The sequence below is a fragment of the Gobio gobio genome, assembly GCF_949357685.1.
Source record: "Gobio gobio genome assembly, chromosome: 1".
Classification (NCBI taxonomy): domain Eukaryota; kingdom Metazoa; phylum Chordata; class Actinopteri; order Cypriniformes; family Gobionidae; genus Gobio; species Gobio gobio.
The window spans coordinates 54,580,391-54,602,143 of record NC_137097.1 but is presented as its reverse complement, the minus strand read 5'-3'; the positions used below and the strand labels follow the sequence as shown (position 1 = coordinate 54,602,143).

At 45.6% G+C, this 21,753-nt stretch overlaps 1 protein-coding gene across 41 annotated transcripts in view; it reads left to right on the top strand.

The window, feature by feature from the left end:
- Positions 1-21,753, top strand: part of ighd (immunoglobulin heavy constant delta) — a 784,237-nt gene that overhangs the window by 276,846 nt on the left and 485,638 nt on the right. Inside the window, exons 1-2 of one of the 41 annotated variants that reach the window (XM_079830381.1) lie at positions 12,646-12,768; positions 12,910-13,211. The exons of 38 other annotated variants lie outside the window; for them this stretch is intronic. In XM_079830381.1, coding sequence (XP_079686507.1) covers positions 12,726-12,768; positions 12,910-13,211 — 345 coding nt within the window. In that variant the 5' untranslated portion in view covers positions 12,646-12,725. Of the gene's footprint in view, positions 1-12,645; positions 12,769-12,909; positions 13,212-21,753 lie in introns of those variants that run through there. 2 more of the 41 variants (XM_079830375.1, XM_079830382.1) reach the window with 2 other exon arrangements.

Genomic DNA, 21,753 nt, shown 5'->3' with positions numbered 1-21,753 from the left:
GCCATTTATCTGCTGTCTGTTACGCCCGTTTCACACATACTCCGTCTGCAGTGTATATGCGGTGCGTGTTGCGGTGCAGGAGCAGCACGCGCTGTTGTGCTTTCATATATGCTACGTTTGCAGCGCACAACTGATCCGCGGTTGTATACCACAAACACAGCATTTATTCATTATTTTTTTATTTCAAATCCAAAAGTTGTTACTGAACATGGCTTGTCAGAATTGCAATTCTCTTTGTTTACACTTTCATAGATGTCACGTCTTAACGTAGTACATTTAAACAACGTTTTATTCAATTCATTACTTTATATATAGCCTAGTACTTTAGATTTAGCACACACAAGTGGCAAGACATTTAAACAGGTATAGCCTAAAAACAATTTAAATTAGAAACTTAAAATAGGCTATACAAAAACAGCCAACTCTCGTCTTTTCTTTCGTTTTTAAACCATTTTTAAAGCAGGTCATAAAGACCTTTGTTTTTCCACCTCCAAGAACGTACGAGTGCTACCCATTATTTTAATTGTTTTACCTAAATGCCAGGTAAGGTGTCGTTTCCTAGCCTGACGTCGTCATACTCAATTCTAGTCAGAATATGAGTCTGATACTGCTCCGTTGGGCTGTGATTATGGGGCGTGTTTCAACCGAACCAGGAAAGACCTCAATTGGATAGACCTACAACCAATCAGAGCAACGGAGCGACGCATAACGTTAGTTCCCCTTCGAGGGAACTCACACTGCGTCGTCGAGTGACGACACTCTGGGGAACGCCCACAGCGTTACGCATCTGAAGTATGAATGAAATCAAGCCAATCTGATTGGTGGTGCGTCGTGACGTAGTAGATGACGGCATACCCGGAAGATACAAAAAGGAAGCTGATGCAAACACACACTAGCTTTTTTGCTCTTCAGCGAAGCGCTATATGTGAAATTGTCTGTCTATTTGGTGTTGTTTTGTCACAAAATATTCCCTCCAAGATGGTTAGTGAGCAACAGTTCACAAGGTGTGTGCACCCGTGTCCGCGATTCATTTCGGGCACGGACACACACCTTTTGTGTGTACAATGCCTGGGCGTGCAGCACGCTAAGGCGGCTCTCGAGGGAGCCGCCTGTAGCGAGTGTGAAAAGCTGCCGCTCAGGGTGTTGCGCTCACGGCTGGCTGTGTTCAGTGAGACCGGCCAAGCCCGCGAACCCCAGGGTTCTGGGCCCGCTGTTGCTGAGGCACGGCGGCGCCGTAGATCATGGGGCTCGCAGCGGGACCTCGTGACAGGATATGGGACTGCTGAGGCACTTTCCCTATCCTCGTCCGAGGACTCCGATGTTCTCCCGGCCCGTGCAGAAGCCCGCGATGCGGCTTCTTCCCGCGGGGCGGAGAACCCGACGTTTCAGCTGTCTGGCTCCGAGGAGTCGGATGTGCTGAGCGTCGAGGCGGGTGCAGTGGAGCCTGAGCCATCGCTTCACGCACCCGCTCCAGAGGAGCTAGTGGAGGTTTTGACCCGCGCCGTGGCCAAGTTAAACATCCATTGGCCACAGGAAGAACCGGAAATCCAGCCGCCCAGTAAGCTGGATGAACGGTTCTTCAGGCGCAAGCCTCAACCTCCACGCCGGGGTCTGCCTTTTTTCCCGGACCTACACAATGAGTTGTGTAGGTCCTGGGATAAACCCTATTCGGCCAGACTCACCAGCCCTCCAGTACTCGACTTTGGTAACGTACTGGGGGCGGCCGAACAGGGTTATGGGACACTGCCGAGGGTAGAGGAGGCTCTCGCGAGCTACCTCTCTCCCGAGGCCGCTTCGTCCCTGAAGACCCCGGTATTGCCCTCCAAACCAGCGCGTGATACATCAGCGCTGGTAGGGAGGGCATATATGGCGGCTGGGCAGGCTGGTAGTTGCCTGCACACTATGGCGGTGTTGCGGGCCTACCAGGCCGACCTCCTCAAGGAGCTCGACGAGGGCGGGGGCCCGTCTCCGGACGATGTCCTCGAACTAAGGAAGGCCACCGATTTGTCTCTCCGCATCGCCAAGGAGACGGCCCGTTCCATCGGCCGCTCCATGGCGGGTATGGTGTGTGTGGAGAGACATTTATGGTTAAACCTGTCGGGGATGAAGGAGAGAGAGAAACACTTTCTCCTAGATTCCCCGGTCTCGCCTTCTGGGCTTTTCGGCGGCGCGGTTAACACCGTCGTCGAGAGGTTCCAGGAGGTGAGAAAGCAGGCGGCGGCCTTCCAGCAGTATCTCCCTCGTCGATCCAGCTCCTCGGGGAAGGCTGTCTCAAAGGGACAGCCTCGGCCGTCTACTAGCTCCTCGCAGAAAGAGAGCGTTGCTTCTCGCGCCCCTCCTGAGGGAGCTTGGCAAAAGAGGCGGCGCTCTCGTGGCAAGCCTTCCAAGCCTAAGGTCGATCTGAGGACCGTCCTTCAGGCGAAGAAGGCTGCCACTAAGCGGTCCTAGCTGCGGCTGGATCGCTGAGAGCTGCCCCCCCCCCCGGGACGGAACGACCGAGGTCGTCTTCCCCCTGGAGCTCTCGGGAGATCAGTGCTGTGTTCCCGCCGTCACAGACGCTTTGGGCCTCACTGATCTCCCGCACACGCGTGCTGTCTTCGCTGCCTCCAACAGGACTTGCGGCTGGACAGCAAACGTGTGCACCCACCGAAAATCGTTCCCGACTTCTCCCTGCCGGTCAGCCGCTTCAGGGGATCGGGGCTCGGTTGACACCCGAGGCCAGCCTCGAGAGGCTGGTTCCCTTAGTAGATTATCTTGGCGCATGGACATGCCTTCCGAGTGTATCTACATGGGTCCTGCAGACTGTAGAGCTGGGTTACAGACTACAGTTCGGTTCTCCTCCCCCGAAGTTCAACGGGGTGGTCCGGACTGTGGTCGGCCCAGAGCAGGTTCGGGTTATGGAACAAGAAGAACAGGCCCTGTTAGCCAAGGAAGCCATAGAGCGGGTTCCGTTGGCGAACAGGGACTCCGGGTTCTACAGCCGGTACTTTATAGTTCCCAAGAAGGATGGTGGGTTGCGTCCGATAATAGATCTCAGGCTCCTGAATCGGTCTCTGAGGAGATTCAGGTTCAGGATGCTCACAATTCCAGCCATCGTGAGTCAGATCCAGTCCGAGGACTGGTTCGTCACGATAGATATAAAGGACGCATACTTCCATATTTCCATCCTTCCAACCCACAGGAAGTTCCTGAGGTTCGTTTTGGGGGCGAAGCGTACCAATATCGGGTTCTTCCCTTCGGCCTGGCATTCTCCCCTCGCACCTTCACCAAGTGTATGGATGCAGCACTGGCTCCGCTGAGACTCCAGGGCATCCGTATACTAAATTACATAGACGACTGGCTCATACTGGCCAGATCGCGCAAGATGGCGGTTCGGCATCGAGATGTCGTTCTGGCCCACATAAGGTGCTTGGGGCTGAGACTCAACACGAAGAAAAGCGTGTTGACGCCCTCCCAGAGGACCACGTTCCTGGGAGTCGTATGGGATTCCACGTCGATGCGGGCACGTATGTCTCCCGCGCGCGTGGAATCCATACTGGCGACGGTCTCCAGAGTGAAGCCAGGCCGCAGCCTCACTGTGAAGCAGTTCCAGAGACTGCTGGGGCTCATGGCAGCAGCGTCCAACGTGATACCTTTTGGCCTGCTGCATATGAGACCCCTACAGTGGTGGCTGAGGGCCAAGGGGTTTTCCCCAAGGGGAAATCCGTTTCGTATGATCAGGGTAACGCGCAGATGCCTTCGTTCCCTCGTCATATGGCGGAAACCTTGGTTCCTGTCCCAGGGGCCAGTGCTGGGAGCATCATGTTGCCGGAAAGCCGTTTCAACAGATGCCTCCCTCACTGGTTGGGGCGCGGTCATGGAAGGCCGCTTTGCGAGAGGTCTGTGGGAGACCCGGCATTCTTCATGGCACATCAACTGCCTGGAGATGCTGGCGGTCTACAAAGCTCTGAGGAGCTTTTACCCGGACCTCCGAGGCCACCATGTCCTGATACGCTCAGACAACACTTCGGTTGTCGCGTATCTCAATCACCAGGGGGGTTTGAGGTCGCGCCCTCTATGCAGACTGGCGCATCAAATCCTCCTGTGGTCCCAGGGGAAGTTATCGTCCCTCAGGGCGATGTACATTCCCGGGGACCAAAATCAGGGAGCAGACATCCTGTCGAGGCAGGGGCTGAGGCCCGGGGAGTGGCGACTCCACCCAGAGGTGGTGGAGGCCATGTGCGAGAGATTCGGCCCAGTGGAAGTGGACTTGTTCGCGTCTCGAGAGACGTCCCACTGTCCACTGTGGTTCTCTCTCATGATGCAGACGTGGCCGAGGCTGCGTCTGTACGCATTTCCCCCGATCGCTCTGCTCCCGGGAGTTCTGGAGCGGGTCCGCCGGGAGGGCATCAGCCTGCTCTTAGTAGCACCCCGGTGGCCCACTCGAGTATGGTTCTCGGACATCATAGCTCTGCTAGACAGCTCTCCGTGGCAGGTTCCTCTGAGGAGGGATCTGCTCTCTCAGGCAGGGGGCACAATATTTCACCCCCGGCCAGAGTTGTGGAGCCTCTGGGTCTGGCCCCTGAGGGGGCTCGGTACCTAGAGGCGGGCCTATCAGCAGAGGTAGTCGAGACCTTACTCAGCTCCAGGGCTCCTTCTACCAGGAGACTGTACAGCCTCAAGTGGAATGTATTTTCTACTTGGTGTATAGAGCGTGAGGTGGATCCAGTTAACTGCCCAGTGGCTTCAGTGCTGGAGTTCCTCCAAGATCGCTTCTCCGCTGGTCTTACCCCGTCCACCCTGAAGGTGTACGTGGCTGCCCTTGGGGCTTTCCACGCACCTCTAGGTGATGGACCTTTGGGGAAGCACCACCTGGTTGTACAGTTCCTCCGTGGGGCTCGGAGGATGAGGCCGGTAGCTCGCTCCAGAGTCCCAACCTGGGACCTGGCGGTGGTTCTGGAAGGGCTGGCTGAGGCCCCCTTCGAGCCACTGGAGCTGGCTGAGCCTAAGAACCTGACCCTGAAGGTGGCCTTTCACATTTACATTTACATTTAGTCATTTAGCAGACGCTTTTATCCAAAGCGACTTACAAATGGGGGCAATAGAAGCAGCTAGAGCAGTCGAAGGGCAACAATATCAGCAATATGTAAGTGCTGTAACAAGTCTCAGTTAGTCTAGCACAGAAGTATACAATTTTTTTTTTTAAATTAGACAGACAGACAATGAATAGAATGATAAGTGCTATTCTCGATCGGTCAGGTGTTGCTGGAAAAGATGTGTCTTTAGACGTTTTTTGAAAATGGCTACAGACTCGGCCGCACGAATTGAGATAGGCAGGTCATTCCACCAGGTGGGAACGGTCCAGGAAAAGGTCTGTGACAGCGATTTCATGCCTCTCTGGTATGGCACCACAAGGCGTCGTTCACTGGCAGAACGCAAGTTCCTGGAGGGTGTGTAAGTCTGAAAGAGCGAGTTTAGGTATATTGGTGCAGAGCCAGTGGATGTTTTGAAGGCGAGCACCAGTGCCTTGAATTTAATGCGAGCGGCTATTGGTAGCCAGTGCAGACTGATGAGGAGAGGCGTGACGTGTGCTCTCTTCGGCTCACCAAAGACCAACCTCGCCGCTGCATTCTGGATCAGTTGCAAGGGTTTGGTAGTGCATGCCGGAAGGCCCGCAAGAAGAGCATTACAGTAGTCCAGTCTGGAGAGAACGAGAGCTTGGACCAGTAGTTGTGTGGCATGATCTGATAGGAAGGGTCTAACCTTCCTAATGTTGAATAGTGCAAATCTGCAGGACCGGGTTGTTGCAGTGATGTGGTCAGTGAATTTTAGCTGATCATCAATCACAACCCCAAGGTTCCTGGCTGTCCTGGACGGAGTTATGGTTGATGAACCTAGCTGAATGGAGAGATTGGGGTGAAGTGCTGGGTTGGCTGAGACCACAAGCAGTTCTGTCTTTGCAAGGTTGAGTTGCAGGTGATGTTCCTTCATCCAGGCTGAAATGTCTGTTAGGCAGGCAGCGATACGAACACCAACCGATGGATCATCAGGTTGAAATGAGAAGTAGAGTTGAGTGTCGTCGGCATAGCAGTGATAGGAAAAGCCATGTTTCTGAATGACCGATCCCAGTGATGACATGTAGATGGAGAAGAGAAGTGGTCCAAGCACTGAGCCCTGGGGAACTCCAGTAGCTAGATAATGTGACTTAGACACTTCACCTCTCCATGACACCCTGAAGGACCTACCTGAGAGGTAAGACTTGAACCACTGGAGAGCGGTTCCTGAGATGCCCATCTTCATGAGAGTTGCCAGGAGGATCTGGTGATTAACTGTGTCAAAAGCAGCAGACAAATCCAGTAAGATAAGTACTGTGGATTTGGAGGCTGCTCTTGCCCGTCTCAGTGCCTCCGTAACTGAGAGCAGGGCAGTTTCAGTTGAGTGGCCGCTTTTGAAACCGGTTTGGTTGATGTCCAAGAGATTGTTCTGTTCAAGAAACGTAGAGAGCTGATTAAACACAGCCCGCTCAAGTGTCTTTGCAATGAAAGGTAGAAGGGATACCGGTCTGTAGTTTTCTAAAAGTGCTGGGTTTAGAGAGGGTTTTTTAAGCAGTGGGGTTACCCGAGCCAGCTTAAATGCTGTGGGGAAAGTCCCGGTGTGAAGAGAGGTGTTGACAATATGGGTGAGTGCAGGAGTAACAGAAGAAGAAATGGCCTGAAGGAGGTGAGTGGGGATAGGATCAAGAGTGGGGATAGGATCAAGGGCCTTTCTCCTTGCCATTACCTCTCTGAGGAGAGTGGGAGATATCCAGGCCTTGGCGATCACGCCAACCTGCCTGGAGTTTGCCCCCGGCGGAGTAAGGGCCATCCTTCACCCTAGACCAGGTTACATTCCCAAGGTTCCATCTCAGGGAGCCCGGTCTCAGGTTCTTCAGACTTTCCATCCCCCTCCCCACCTGACGGCGGAAGAGGGGAGACTTCATCTGCTCTGCCCGGTCAGAGCTCTGAGTATTTATCTAGAGAAGTCTTCCCATTGGAGGAGGTCAGACCAGTTGTTGGTGTGCTTTGGCTCACCCAAGAAGGGGCTGCCTGCGTCAACTCAGACGATCAGTAACTGGATCGTCCAGGCTATAGCCACGGCTTATAGGGTGCGCAATTTGACTTCACCCATGGCCGTGAGGGCCCATTCCACCAGGAGCATGGCTTCATCAGTGGCCCTCCTTTCTGGCGTCTCGCTTCAAGAGGTATGCGAGGCGGCGGGGTGGGCCACCCCGCACACCTTCATACGTTTTTACAGTCTGCACCTCCCGGTGACGCCTGGTGCTCTAGTTCTTGCGTCCTGAGTGTGCCTGGGTTTCCAGCTTCACACTGGGACGTGGGGGTGATTTGGTGTGGCCTAGTGGGTATTAACGTTCCCCAGAGTGTCGCCACTCGACGACGCAGTGCGAGTTCCCTCGAAGGGGAACGTCTTGGGTTATGACTATAACCCTTGTTCCCCGAGAAGGGAACGAGACACTGCGTCTCGTCGCCACACCTATCACGGTTAGAGCGCTTGCTTCATCGCAAAAGAGCTAGTGTGTGTTTGCATCAGCTTCCTTTTTGTATCTTCCGGGTATGCCGTCATCTACTACGTCACGACGCACCACCATTCAGATTGGCTTGATTTCATTCATACTTCAGATGAGTAACGCTGTGGGCGTTCCCCAGAGTGTCGTCACTCGACGACGCAGTGTCTCGTTCCCTTCTCGGGGAACAAGGGTTATAGTCATAACCCGAGACGTTATCAAACGTCAACAGAACTCAACTGCACTGTGTTGCCAAGTCCGTGGGTTGAAGCGACCCCAATTATGTGATATACAGACCCAGGAATTCGATTTTTAGCTGCCAGCCCTGCCAACATAACACATATTTTATCCCCCAAATGCCTTTTTTCCCGGAGAACCCCCCTGGAAAGCTATTGGGCTTGTTTTTGGCTAGTTTTGAGTAACGTTAGCAATTGGGCGGGTTTTGTTGTAAAAACTTGGCAACCCTGCACGCACGCTGGAATAAGTAGCCTAACGTTAGAAGAAAAAGATGAGTGTCAACGATCTTTGCCGGTGTTGTAAAAAAATAATTTAAGGATACACAGAGTACTTACCAACACGATCATCATTTCTGAGAGAAATAGTAAAGGTGAATGCATATATGAACAAGTTCTCCGTTTAGGATTAGAACAAATTCAACCCAAGCGCTCTTTGATGACGTGGATGATTACGTTACTGTTTATCATCTGTCCATCATCGTCTAAAGCCCGCCCTGACAATTTCATTGGTCCGAACAGTTTCTGTTCGGGCATAATTACTTCTCTATGGATCAAGTCCAGACCGAACTGCCCGAATAAAAATGTTGTGGGCGGGTCTAAGTTCGGCTGGCATCCAGGCTAGTCGTTTCCTTGATTTACCCGAGAAAAAAAATCCATGTGTTGACTTTGAAACAGAGTATATTTTAAATTATATCCATCTGTGGTAAAATTACTACATTTCCGCATCAGTACATGTTTATTTTAATGCAAACGATGTGCTGTCACTTTAATTCAGCAGTGCAGCACAGCAAAAAATAGACTCTGTACGGAAACGATCGCCGGACTGCTGCAGACGCACCGCACCTGGAACGGATTGACGGACAGCATCCGCGTGCAGTGTGAAAGCTGTAATCTGTTAACATGGGTACGGAAAAAAATACGCACCGCATACGCACTGCAAATGGAGTATGTGTGAAACAGGCGTGAGTCATAGCGTCACTTCAGCTCTGCCCACGTCCCGCCCTTTTGCCCATTTTCTGTTATCCGGGAGTGAAGCGCGGCCATCTCGTCCATACTTTGCGCTTCAAAACTGCTCATCAGAATCCTATGGGTGACGTCACGGACACTACGTCCATATTTTTTTTACAGTCTATGAGCATGATGCAATCAGTCACAAGACACACGAGAGCCAATGACATTTTACAATCAAAGCTGACGTAATGACACAATTGGTCACAAGACATACGAGGGCCAATGCAATTTCAATATGAAATCTGATGTAAAGGGCGGCAATATTTGAAATGTAATGTGTTCATGATCTTCTGTGGATGGAGACGCTAATCGCTTTTGGGGATTTCCTTCACACAAATCAATAGTTTGGCCTCGGAACACTTGGAATATTGGTACTTTTTGAATAAATTGTGCCTGCAGTCGTATCTGCCTGTTATATCCTGTGTTTTGTTTAATATAATACACAAATGGGTAGGTTTAGGGATGGGATGGGGTTGGGTTACATGTTAAAACGTGTCTAAATAGCGTAAATTAAATTAAATTATGCTGGCTGATTAAATTGAGAATCACACTCCAACATGTCATAATAGCAAAATCATAACCCAATATATGATCGTTATGACGATAACGTTCGCATGCCCAACACGTCTATGTATGACGCCAAAGGTTTCTCATTGAAATGAATGGAGCACCCTGCGCATCGATATAGTGACGCCTAAGGGTACCTTTAGCGTCTTTATTGTGCGGAAAGCACTTGACCATGCTTCGGATTTTGACGCTTTGGGAGTGAGAACGGGTTGCAACCAATGGGTATTGTCAAGATGGAGCTTTTTATTTATTTTTTTAAGATTAAGATATGATTTTTAAAATAAACATAAACTTAAACTTAAATGGTAACATGATGCACCAAGTACACCTGCAACTCCAGAATCTTTTAAATACATCCTGATGAGCAGCAAATCCAGCCTACAAGGCAGATACAGATGACAACCAGTTCTTGAAACTTACTCCTTATGCCCACAGCTGAAAGCCTGACACACTATATAAATATTATACTAACCCGGAAAGGAGAGGAAACAACAACAACAATATAGGCTATGAAAAAAATGAATACTCATTCTAAACTAGAAATTAGTTCAGACATTAAACATCTAAAAAATGTCTTGTCACTGTGCAGTGTTACTTAATGTCCAAAAACAATTGATCTTTCCACCGTAGATTGTTACCACCAACCCCAGGCCAGACTTGGTGCTCTGGTTGTATCTCTGAGACATTGACTCAATACCAAATAACACCATGAAAAAATTACAGAACAAAGGTGTACACTGATATAGGAATACTTTTCTCACTTATCAAAAATCAGTCAAGATTTTTTCCATTGTCTACTGTAATAATTTGTTCTGTTGTAATGGAGATGCTGCTATATGGACTCCTACTGATGATTACATGTGAGAAACTCCCGTTTGTAGTGGATTATTATTATTATTTCATTGATCTACATTTATGCATTTGGCAGACGCTTTTATCCAAAGCGACTTACATTGCATTCAAGGTACACATTTTACATTTCTTGCTTTCCCTGGGAATCGAACCCATGACCTTGGCATTGCTAGTGCCAAGCTCTACTGTTTGAGCTATAGGAAAGCTCAAAGATCTATACTAATCTAATTAATTTTTCAGCTGTTAGTGGTCAGTCTTTGACCTCCTCAGATTCTGTGGTGAAAAGACCAGGAGAATCAGTCTCTCTGTCCTGCAGTGTGTCTGGAATCTCAATGAGCAGCTACGACATGAGCTGGATCCGTCAGAAACCAGGGAAAGGACTGGAGTGGATTGGCTATATAGACACTGGCTTAAGTGCATATTATGCTCAGTCTCTACAGGGCCAGTTCTCAATCACCAAAGACACCAGTAAAAGCATGCTGTATTTAGAGGTGAAAAGCCTGCAGACTGAAGACACAGCTGTTTATTACTGTGCCAGAGACTCACAGTTACACAAAGGCTGCAGGGCTGCACAAAAACTATTCATGTGATCACTGAGTGCCCAAGATCTTTTTTTTTCTGGACACTTTCCCAAAATACAACAATCTACTTTTTAAATATTTATTTAAACCCTTAACATACTTTTTTATTGTTAAAGTAGAAGCAATCCTGCAGTGGCTAGCAATAGCAAGCTAGCTTTGAAAGCATTAGATCCCACCCTCCCTTCAGAGCGTCTCCAAAGCCACACCTTGCAGGTCGTGCACAGACAGAACAGATATAGCATAGCATAGACTGTGTCATGTCTTAAAGCACATACATTACAATAATAATGTATGCAAACAACTTAAAGAGCACTTACTTGTACTGACTGCTGCACAGAAATGCATATATCTAAGTCTGAGGACATAAACAGGAACGTCATGGGTTACTGTCTCTAAATTATGGTTATGACATAGCGTGAACGCAGTATAAGGTTGTTGTTGTTGTTTAGGAGGAACTGTAAATAGTGGCTGCTGTTTGTTTGCGGCGCTCGTTGACTCCCTGTCCACAACTCTGAATGGCCTCATGGAACTTGCTGATAATATGTGATGTCTGGCGAGCAGGGTGTAGGAGGTATAGAAATTTACACACTCTGACAGATTGGATTGGAACATTTTCTGGTCCTGTGACTTCCACAGAAGATATATGTACATGTTTTAATATATCAACCACTTTATTGATTGCTATCAGGATGTGTGTTTCAATCAAAATAACAAAAAGTGTTTACTGTATGAAAAAATTGCCTACCCTACCTTTATGTCTTAATGCTTGCTGAATCTTGTGTTTTAGAAATTGATTTAATCTGCATAAACAATAAATATATACTGTAACTGAATCTTTTTTCACAACGTCATGATATATAATTTTAAAGAAACAGCTGTTTTAACAGGTTTGTAGACTTTTTATATCCACTGTGACTCAGAAGGGGAGGGATGAGGAATGGAGATGAAGGGTCAGTTTGTATTATTATATAGATTTTTACGTGAATGCAAATCTCCGCCCTTCTCTCATGTAAAGCACACAGACATAATAAAGGCTCTTAGAGTTTTACAGAGCCACAGTGGAAATACAACCAGAATCATGTACTGCATTTCAATACTGCTGGTTTTGGCAACTGCACCTTGTGAGTATTCTCAGCTCAACACAAAAATCGAATAAACAGGGAAAATCTAGTTCAATTTGTATGACTAAAAATGCTTTAATGATTGTCGGTCTCTTCTGTATTGAACTGAATCAGCCTCCTGTCATGGTAGTAAAACCAGGGGAAACGTTCACCATCGCCTGTAAGATCACAGGATATTCAGCCTCAGGCGGTGGCTACACAAACTGGATACGACATTCAAGTGGGAAACCGATGGAGTGGATTGGATATTTCTATAGTTCCAGTAGCAATCGTGTCACAGATTCACTGAAAAATAAGATAAGTTTCTCATCTGAATCCTCCAGCAACGCAGTTATTTTAACAGGAAAAAACTTCAACAGTGAAGACACAGCGGTGTATTATTGTGCTCGTGATACACTGTGCCACAAACTGCCACAGGACCTACACAAGAACCTGTCACTTCAATTAAGACATTTTCAATACAAATGTTTATTTGTTGACAAATAAATAAATCAACAAATAAATGTTTTGAACACTGAATATATCTTGCGATGTTTTAGCCTTTGTAAATCAGTTATCTGTAAGAGTCTTTACATTAAAATCATCTGTTAAATGGCAAGTAATAAAGTTAAAGATTAAAATCATTCAGACACCAGAAGGGGGCAACCTTTCTCATTAAATTAATAACTGGTGATTGTGATGAACTAGTTTTGTTTAAACACACCTTCAGTACTCCTTTAGTCCACACACATGAGTAAATTTATCAATGCAAACTCAACTGCCATATTTCCTATTTAAACAACTAGCAAATGAGTTTTCAATCTGAAGAGGAGAAACAATGATCTCCCTAAAGCTCTTTCTGCTGTTGGCAACTGCACACAGTGAGTGTTTTTATATTTTACAATTCTGAAGGTTGTATTTATTTAGGCAGTTTTAAAGAGTTAAAATGTAAAACCTGTTCCCATTTTATCAGTATTGTGATTCTGTGTAAAGCATATATCCTGTATATTTTTTGTCTCTAGGTATTGACTCTCAGGTTCTCACACAGTCTGAAGAGTCAGTAGTTGTGGCTCCAGGTGGTTCCCACAAACTGACCTGTGCCTGCAGTGGGTTTTCTGTTAGTGGTACTAACATGTATTGGATCCGTCAGGCACCTGGAAAAGGACTCGAATGGATTATTTATTATTATTCAGATTCTGATAAGAGCTCAGCTCAGTCAGTGCAGGGCAGGTTCACAGCCTCTAAGGACAGCTCTAATTTCTATCTGCACATGAATCAACTGAAGACTGAAGACACTGCGGTGTATTACTGTGCAAGAGACACTGTGGAAACCCTAATACAGGCAGCTGTTCAAAAACTGAAAAAGTGGAAGAGCCTCTAAAGTCTCTTCAGGCGGTCTGAAGTGTTTTGAATGTACATTAAAAACAAAAACCTATTAATATTAAAATTTTTCCTTATTTCAAATCATACTTGCTCAACTCAGTATCTGTTTCCCAGTTGTCTCATTATGACGTATCTGTTTAGTCTAGTCTACATTCTCTTATTAATCATGGATTTTCTAATAACCTTTCTAACCTTGCACTGGCTACAGGTTGCATTTAGAATTGACTTTAAAGTACTGTTACGTGTATATAAAATCACTCAATGGCGTAGGACCTCAATACATTGCACATATAAACCTAACAGATCATTAAGATCATCAGGATCAAGTAACTTAGAAATTCCAAGGTTTCACTCAAAGCAAGGAGAGTCTGCTTTTAGCTGCTATGCCAGCTTAAAATTATTTAAAATAAAATAAAACCCCGAAGATATGAGTTTTAAAATAATAATAATAATGAAACTTAGCATGCCCCACAAAGTGCACCTTTAACTCCAGCTCATCCTGATGAGCTGCAAATATAGCCTACAAGGTTCTTAAGTTAGTTGCACCATATAGTGTGGCATATTTCTCTAGCATGCCTCATTGCACACACCCTCTCAAAAATTGTTCTCCAGTCCTCTGTCATAACTCTCACTGGATTTTTTTCTGAGCAGTTTTCTGAGGCTTCTGATCACCTCATTTGTGATCGCTTCTCAGAATGGCCACTGAATATCACATGAGCAAATAACAACTGTCTCACAACCATTGATACATTGATGCACGATAACGGAAGGAAATATCAGAGAAAGTTAAAATTGATTTCCAGGCCAGGAAAAATAATGGAAATAAATAAAAAAAATTATCAGCATACAGGTGCAAGAAAAAGTATGTGAACCACTTACAGAATCTGTGAAAATGTGATTAAATTTAACTAAATAAGAGCGATCATACAAAATGGATGTTATTTTTTATTTAGTACTGTTTATTTAGTTTTCACCCCCCGGCTCTTAATGCATCGTGTTTCCTTCTGGAGCATCAGTGAATATTTGAACTTTTTTTTTATATAGTTGTGTTTGAGTCCCTCAATTGTCCTCAGTGGGAAAAGATGGATTTCAAAATCATACAGTCACTGCTGGAGAGGGTTAAAATATGCAAAAGATGATGGAAAATTGAGGAGTTTGCAGGACCTGGAGGATTTTTTTGAAGAACATTGGGCAGTTTAACTGCTCAGGACAAACTCATGAACAACCATAACATGGATCACGTCACACACATGGTTCATAAACTTTTGTACAGGTCATTTTTAATAAATTCAGCAAATTTTTTGTCTTGTGGACTATATGTAAAAATGTTTTTATTTTATTTTATGTAAAATATCTTATTCAGGATAGCACTAAATACAAAATAATGCATTTTCTTTCATTTTGTTTAAATTATTCACATTTTCACAGATTCTGCAAGCGGTTCGGTTCACATACTTTTTCTTGTAACTGTTTGGCAATCTTTGTTGTATTCCAAGTTGAGATGTATATGCATGTATAGCCTACAGAAACCGCGAAATGCTAATAATTAAAAAAAAAAAAATTATATATTTTTATTTACTGCCCTGGTGAAGCTGTTTCACCTAACAAATATAATCCACAAGACAAAATAACAAATTAATGTACAAAAATTACCCCGTGCAAAATTCACATGCTTGAGTTTGTTCTTAATACTGTGTCATTTCCTGGATGTCCTTCACATTCTTTGATTATTAAGAATAAAAAAGTTAAAATTTTGAACTGGGTAATTTGTGTAAATCCAATTATTATTTTGTCTTTTGGACTATAAAAACATCTGTTATTTGAAATAACTTCACCAGGGCAGGGCTAAATAACAATAATAAAAATTATGATCCTTCTTATTTTATTTATTTTTTCAGATGCAAGGTATAGGCCTATGTAAACTTGTGGCCATGTGACGAACTGCTCGTAGACAGAAGGTAGAAGATCCAAATGCAGCTTTATTAAAGGGTAATCCACACTCGTAGTGATCAAACAGGAAAGAGGTCATAACATGTAATCAGTCCAATAAGGCAAACAAGACAAGCGAGACAGGCAAAAGGGTAATCCACACAAGAAACCAGGGAAACGCTCAGAAATGCAGGGAAACAACTTACAAGACTTCGCCGTGAATGACAGAGTAAACATGGTTTATATAGGTTGGGGTAATGGGGTAATGAGGTGATGAGACACAGGTGCAAACAATGAGTGATAATGAGTCCGGGCAAAGGATTATGGGTAATGTAGTTTGTGATGGAGTGACAGTCCGGGTGGCGTGCCCTCAGGTGATTATCAGGGGCACTCTCACTGGTGATTGTGACAGACCATAACTGTATATATATTTAAGGTTTTTGTTCAAATTACTTCAAAGTAGTTTGTCTTCTTTTTCTTACTCAAGACACATTGGAGAGTACATTTAAAAGTATTTTAAAATCATTTAAATGCATTTATTATTCCAAATGCCTAAAACAAATAATAAAAAAAATAGTTATGAATCATTCTCACAGAGCCTTGCTGACATTGTCTCCTTTCCAATGAATGCCTCTGGTATCAAAGCAATAAATAAAAATCCTTCCTGAGCTAAAAATTGGAAGGTTGAAAATAAGAGGAAATATTGGGTCAATATCAAATATTGATCATTTATCAAATACAAGTTAAAATATTTCCCTTATCTACCCTAAAAACAATTAGATATTCAGATTCTACATTAAACTACAGTGTAAGCCTACAAACCTCCAAATATGCAAATTATTTTGTGGGAAGGGTCAACGTCTCCCAGACTCCTGAAAGACTGTGTTATAAGTGGAACTTTCAGTCAGTGCCTAAAACAGCTGCAGTGTAAACTATAACTGTTTTTACTGTCTTTAGTTTGACAGTTGTTCTGTTGTAATGGAGATGCTGCTATATGGACTCCTACTGATGATTACATGTGAGAAACTCCCGTTTGTAGTGGATTATTAGTATTTCATTGATCTAATTAATCTAACATTAATTTCTGTTTTTCAGCTGTTAGTGGTCAGTCTTTGACCTCCTCAGATTCTGTGGTAAAAAGACCAGGAGAATCAGTCTCTCTGTCCTGCAGTGTGTCTGGATTCTCAATGAGCAGCTACTGAATGCACTGGATCCGTCAGAAGCCAGGGAGAGGACTGGAGTGGATTGGCTATATTGACGGTGGCACTGGCACTATTTTTGCTTAGTCTCTACAGGGCCAGTTCTCCATCACCACAGACACCAGTAAAAACATGCTGTATTTAGAGGTAAAAAGCCTGAAGACTGAAGACACGGCTGTGTATTACTGTGCCAGAGACTCACAGTTACATCTGTTACATTCTGCCTCTTCCAGGCTATGTAAACAGCAAGGGAAGACCACGCGGATTAGTTTGTATAAAGCATTGATGTTTATTAAAGATAAAGAATGAACAAAGTAAGTTAAATAAAGTCAGTATATATGTTTGGTGGAAAAATAAGAATATATGCAACATGAGATATGAGATATGAGGTGTCATGCAAAAGGAAACAAAACATCTAATGGTGCAAGAGAGAAGGAGAAACGGCAGCCCTCCTTCCACCATGTCTGGAGCGATCTTTTAAAGCCCAAGATACTGGAAGCAATCAAGCGTAACACCCCACACCTGTGTCACCTGTAGGGGAGACGCAATGAACAGGAAAACAGGCAAGAGCAAAGAGGAGGAGCCCAGCAGATCCGTGACACCCCCTCCCTTAAAACAGAGGCCCCTAAAAGGACTCTGTAAAAACCTTCAAAACCCACACACACCACAACCAAAATAACAAGCAATTTTTTTATTTATTAACAATAATTTCTATAAACTAAAAGTGAGCACTTAACTTTGGTCCAGGAGTGTTGACAGCCCATATACATGAACCGGACAGAAGAACACTTGTCCACAGGCCCCAATCCCTCTACCCTCCAGCAACTCCAATCGCCCTCCCCCATACCAAAGGCTCCAGCAAATCCCGGTACCTGGAAAGCTACATTTAAGGAGACCAGGAAGAAGAAGAGAGTGGAGAAACAGGAAGAGAGAAAGACGGGACAAAACAAACACTCACTCCAGCCCACCTGGGGCACGGGACAAAGCGTCAGCCAGGACATTGTCCACACCCCGAATGTGCCGTATCTGTAAATTGTATGGCTGTAAAAATAAAGCCCAGCGCATAAGGCACTGACTAGGACTCTTTAATGAGTGGAGGAATGTAAGTGGATTGTGATCCGAGTAAACAGTAATAGGAACAGCGCCCCCAGCTAAATACACATCAAACTGTTGCAGACCCCATACTAATGCCAATGTTTCCTTCTCAATAGTTGAATAATTCAACTGATGACAATGTCCACCCCCTGCTCATCACTCTGCAGGAGCACAGCACCCACATGGCTTGCATCAACCTGCATCTGGAAAGGCTGATCCAAACGGGGTGCCATCAAAACTGGGGCCGAGGTCAACAACAACTTAACATTATCAAACGCAGCCTGAGAGGTCACAGTCCATTCAAACTTCACTTTGGCTTTTAACAGGTTAGTCAAAGGGGCTACTACCGTAGAAAAGTTGGAACAAAAGCTACGATAATACCCTACCATCCCCAAAAAGCGCCGCAACTCGGGTTTGATGATAGGAACCGGGAAATTATCAATAGCCACCACTTTAGCATGGACCGGCTTCACTTGCCCCTGCCCTAAGATCTTCCCCAAGTATACAACTGTGGCCTGGGCAAACTCACACTTGGCTAGATTTACAGTGAGGCGAGCGTCCACAAGCCTGGTAAAGAGAGCCCGAATACGGTCCAGATGTTCAGACCACTCATCGCAATACACAACCACATCATCAAGGTACACCGCGCACCCTTGCAAACCAGAAATGACACGGTTCATAAGTCGTTGAAATGTGGCGGGTGCATTTCGTAACCCAAAACTCATAACAGAGTGGTAGTACAACCCAGATGGTGTTATGAAGGCTGAAACCTCCTGAGCGCGAGATGACAAAGGGACTTGGTAATAACCTTTAAGCAAGTCAAATTTACTCACAAACCTTGCGGATCCTACCCGATCAACACAATCCTCAACCCTTGGAAGTGGAAAAGAATCAGATTTTGTAATGTTATTTAGTTTACGGTAATCGGTACAAAATCTATACGTCCCATCAGGTTTACTGACCAATATACAAGGTAAAGCCCAACTTGAATAGGAAGGCTTTGCCAACCTATTATCTAACAGATACTTCACCTCTGCCTCTAGATGTCGCTGTTTGTCTGATGACACACGATAGAACCGCTGTCTTATTGGTTCCGCATCACAGACATCAATATCATGCTCAATTAAATGAGTGCATGATGGTGTATCTGAAAACAAGGAGGGAAAATCAGACAACAACGACATCATTTCTGACGCCCGTTCATCTGACAAATGCCCAAACAAAGTATTCAACTCAGCCAGTTTCTCAGAGTTCCTCAAACGAGGTTGCAGCGCACAGTTATCAGGAGCTACCACATCCTCACCACTACTTGCTGCCACCATGTAGGGAGAGGCCCTAGGAATCTCCACAGCTGCGGCTAAAGCAATGGGCATAACCCGGTCATCAGACTCTGCTGCCCCAGCGACCGAAGACCTGCTGTAATAAGACTTCAAGAGATTAATGTGACAGCTGTGTACAACGCCTACGATCGGGTGTAGAAAGTAAATAATTCAGGTCTGACACCTGCCGAACCACCCTATATGGACCTGTGTATTTTGCCAAGAAAGGTGAATTGGCTATCGGCAATAATGCCAAAACCTGATCACCAGGACTGAACACCCTGGGCTCAGCTCGACGGTCATACCAACTCTTCATTTTCTGTTGTGCTTTAGTCAGGTTGTCAGTAGCCATCTCACAGGCTAAAAACAACCTACGACGAAAACCATTAACATAGTCCACCAAGTTCACAGGAGACTCAGGACACTTCAGCTCCCCCTGCAAAACTGCTAGAGGCCCACGAACTCTATGGCCAAAGACCAAATCATTAGGTGAGAATCCCGTGCTCTCCTGGGTTACCTCTCGTGCCACCAACATTAGCCATGGGAGCCCTTCCTCCCAGTCTCTGTTAAGCTCACAATAACCCCTGAGAAGTGACTTCAATGTTTGATGAAACCGCTCCAGAGCACCTTGGCTCTGGGCGTGATAAGCGCTACTACGCTGATGTTTCACCCGCAACTGCTCAAGCACCTCTCTGAACATGCGTGACGTAATGTTAGAGCCTCTATCACTCTGTATAGTGTGAGGGATACCAAAGATGGAAATAAACTGTGAAAGGGCTTTCACCACAGATCTAGTAGAGATTGTTCGCAAAGCATAGGCAGCCGGGTATCGGGTAGACTGACACATCACCGTCAGCAGATAAACACCCCCTGACTTAGATGAAGGCAATGGTCCCACACAATCAATTAACAAATGTTCAAATGGTTTCCCTATAGCTGGAATAGGGTAAAGCGGAGCGGGCTTTAACACTTGATTAGGCTTCCCCGTTAACTGGCATACATGACACGTCTTAATGAAGCATGCCACCTCCTTCTTTAGACGAGGCCAATAGAAGTACTTCATAAGCCGATCATAGGTCTTTTTTACCCCCAAGTGCCCAGCTACATCCCCATGAGCTGTCTGTAGGACCAATTCTCTAAACTTAACTGGCACTACCACTTGAAACACTGGGTCCTCGACCCCTTCGTCAGTGTGAGAAGACCACTTCCGGATCAACAAGCCCTCCTGAACAAAATAACCACTTGCTGCATTGCGCAACTCCTCAGGTGGCAACACCCCAACAAACAGATCTTTTAATGTCTCATCCTCTTTTTGAGCTGCAACAAAATCACTATGGGAGAGAGAAGGTGGTAGATTAGGCAACACAACAGACTTTATCTCCCTAGTCGGCGAAACATCATCGATAGTGTCACGGCTCATAGCCCGTGTCACTGCACAAGCAGTAAAGACAGACAAATTCTGACTACTAACACCACTGAAATAGAAGGAATATCCTTAACCATTACCGGGGGCGGTATATCACCCCAGACACGCTCTCCAGCCAGATTGTTACCCAAGAGGAGATGGATGCCCTCTACAGGTAGGGAAGGTCGGACTGCTATTGCTACTTCCCCCTGTACCAAATCAGACTGCAGATTAATCCTGTGCAATGGAACAGAGACAACCTGTAATCCAATCCCCCGGACTAACACATTGTTTCCAGTGCTCGAGTCAGTAGAAAAAGGTAAAACGGACTCCAAGATAAAAGACTCAGATGCCCCTGTGTCCCTAAGTATTTTAACTGGGACCTGGATGGAACTATCCACCAGTGAAACTACCCCATCTGTAACAAAAGGAAAATAACTTCCACCCGTTTCAACTGAATCAGCCCTACCCTTGCTCTCGCTAGCCACAGCAGAGCTCAGGCCTGATAGCTGAGATGAAGTCATAACCCCTTCAGTTTTAGCCTCCGTCCCAGCCACCAAAACTTTAGAAGGTATACCTGACACGGATACAGCCAGCGTGACCCCCCCTAACCACATCAGTGCCATTTCTCAGATTTTTCCCCTTTAAAACAGGACAGTCTTTCTTCCAGTGCCCCTTGTCCAAGCAGTATCGACACACATCAGCATCCTTCTTAGCCTGATTAGCAGGTGTAAAAGCAGAAAACCTAGAATCTCTGTGAAGACTCCCAGCGCCCTTGTGTGACTGATTAGCATTTGAATCTATTCTACTCGGAGTAGGTGACCCAAATGAACCTACCGAAGACCCTAAAGAAGAAGAGCCCAAAACTTTATTAAAACGTCCAAAACGTTGTTCCTGATAAACCTTACCTGTATTGGTTTCCTTTAAACTATACTTATGTATCAAAATGAAATCGTCAGCCACAACTGCCGCTTCAGCTGCGGTTTTCATCTTATGCTCAGCTATGTGTGTAGCGATACGCTCAGGAAGGATATTTCTGAACTGTTCTAAAACAATCAGGTTACACAACTCTTCAAAAGTAGCGACCCCCACTGCAGAGCACCAACGACTAAAGTGGCTATTCAGCTCTCTCGCTACCTCTGTATACGTCTGTTTGTCTCCCTTTCTCCAGCTACGAAACCGCAAACGATAAGCTTCAGGAACTAATTCGTAAATTTTAAGCATTGCCCCTTTTACTTTTACATAGCTTTTCCTGTCTGGCACAGGCAACGCAATAAAAGCTTCTTGTGCTCTACCTACAAGAACACTTTGGAGTAACAACGTTCTCTCAGAATCAGACCAGCCACGGTCATCAGCCACACTCTCAAATAAAGAAAAGAAAATATCTGGATCTCTCTCATTGAACTTCGGAAGCAACCTAACCATGTTAGATATATCAGGGGGACGCACAAACCCCCTAGGAGTCGTACCCTCACCCCCATCAAGTGAAAGCCTACCTTCAGTGACCAGTCTTAGCCGTTCTAAAGCCACATCACG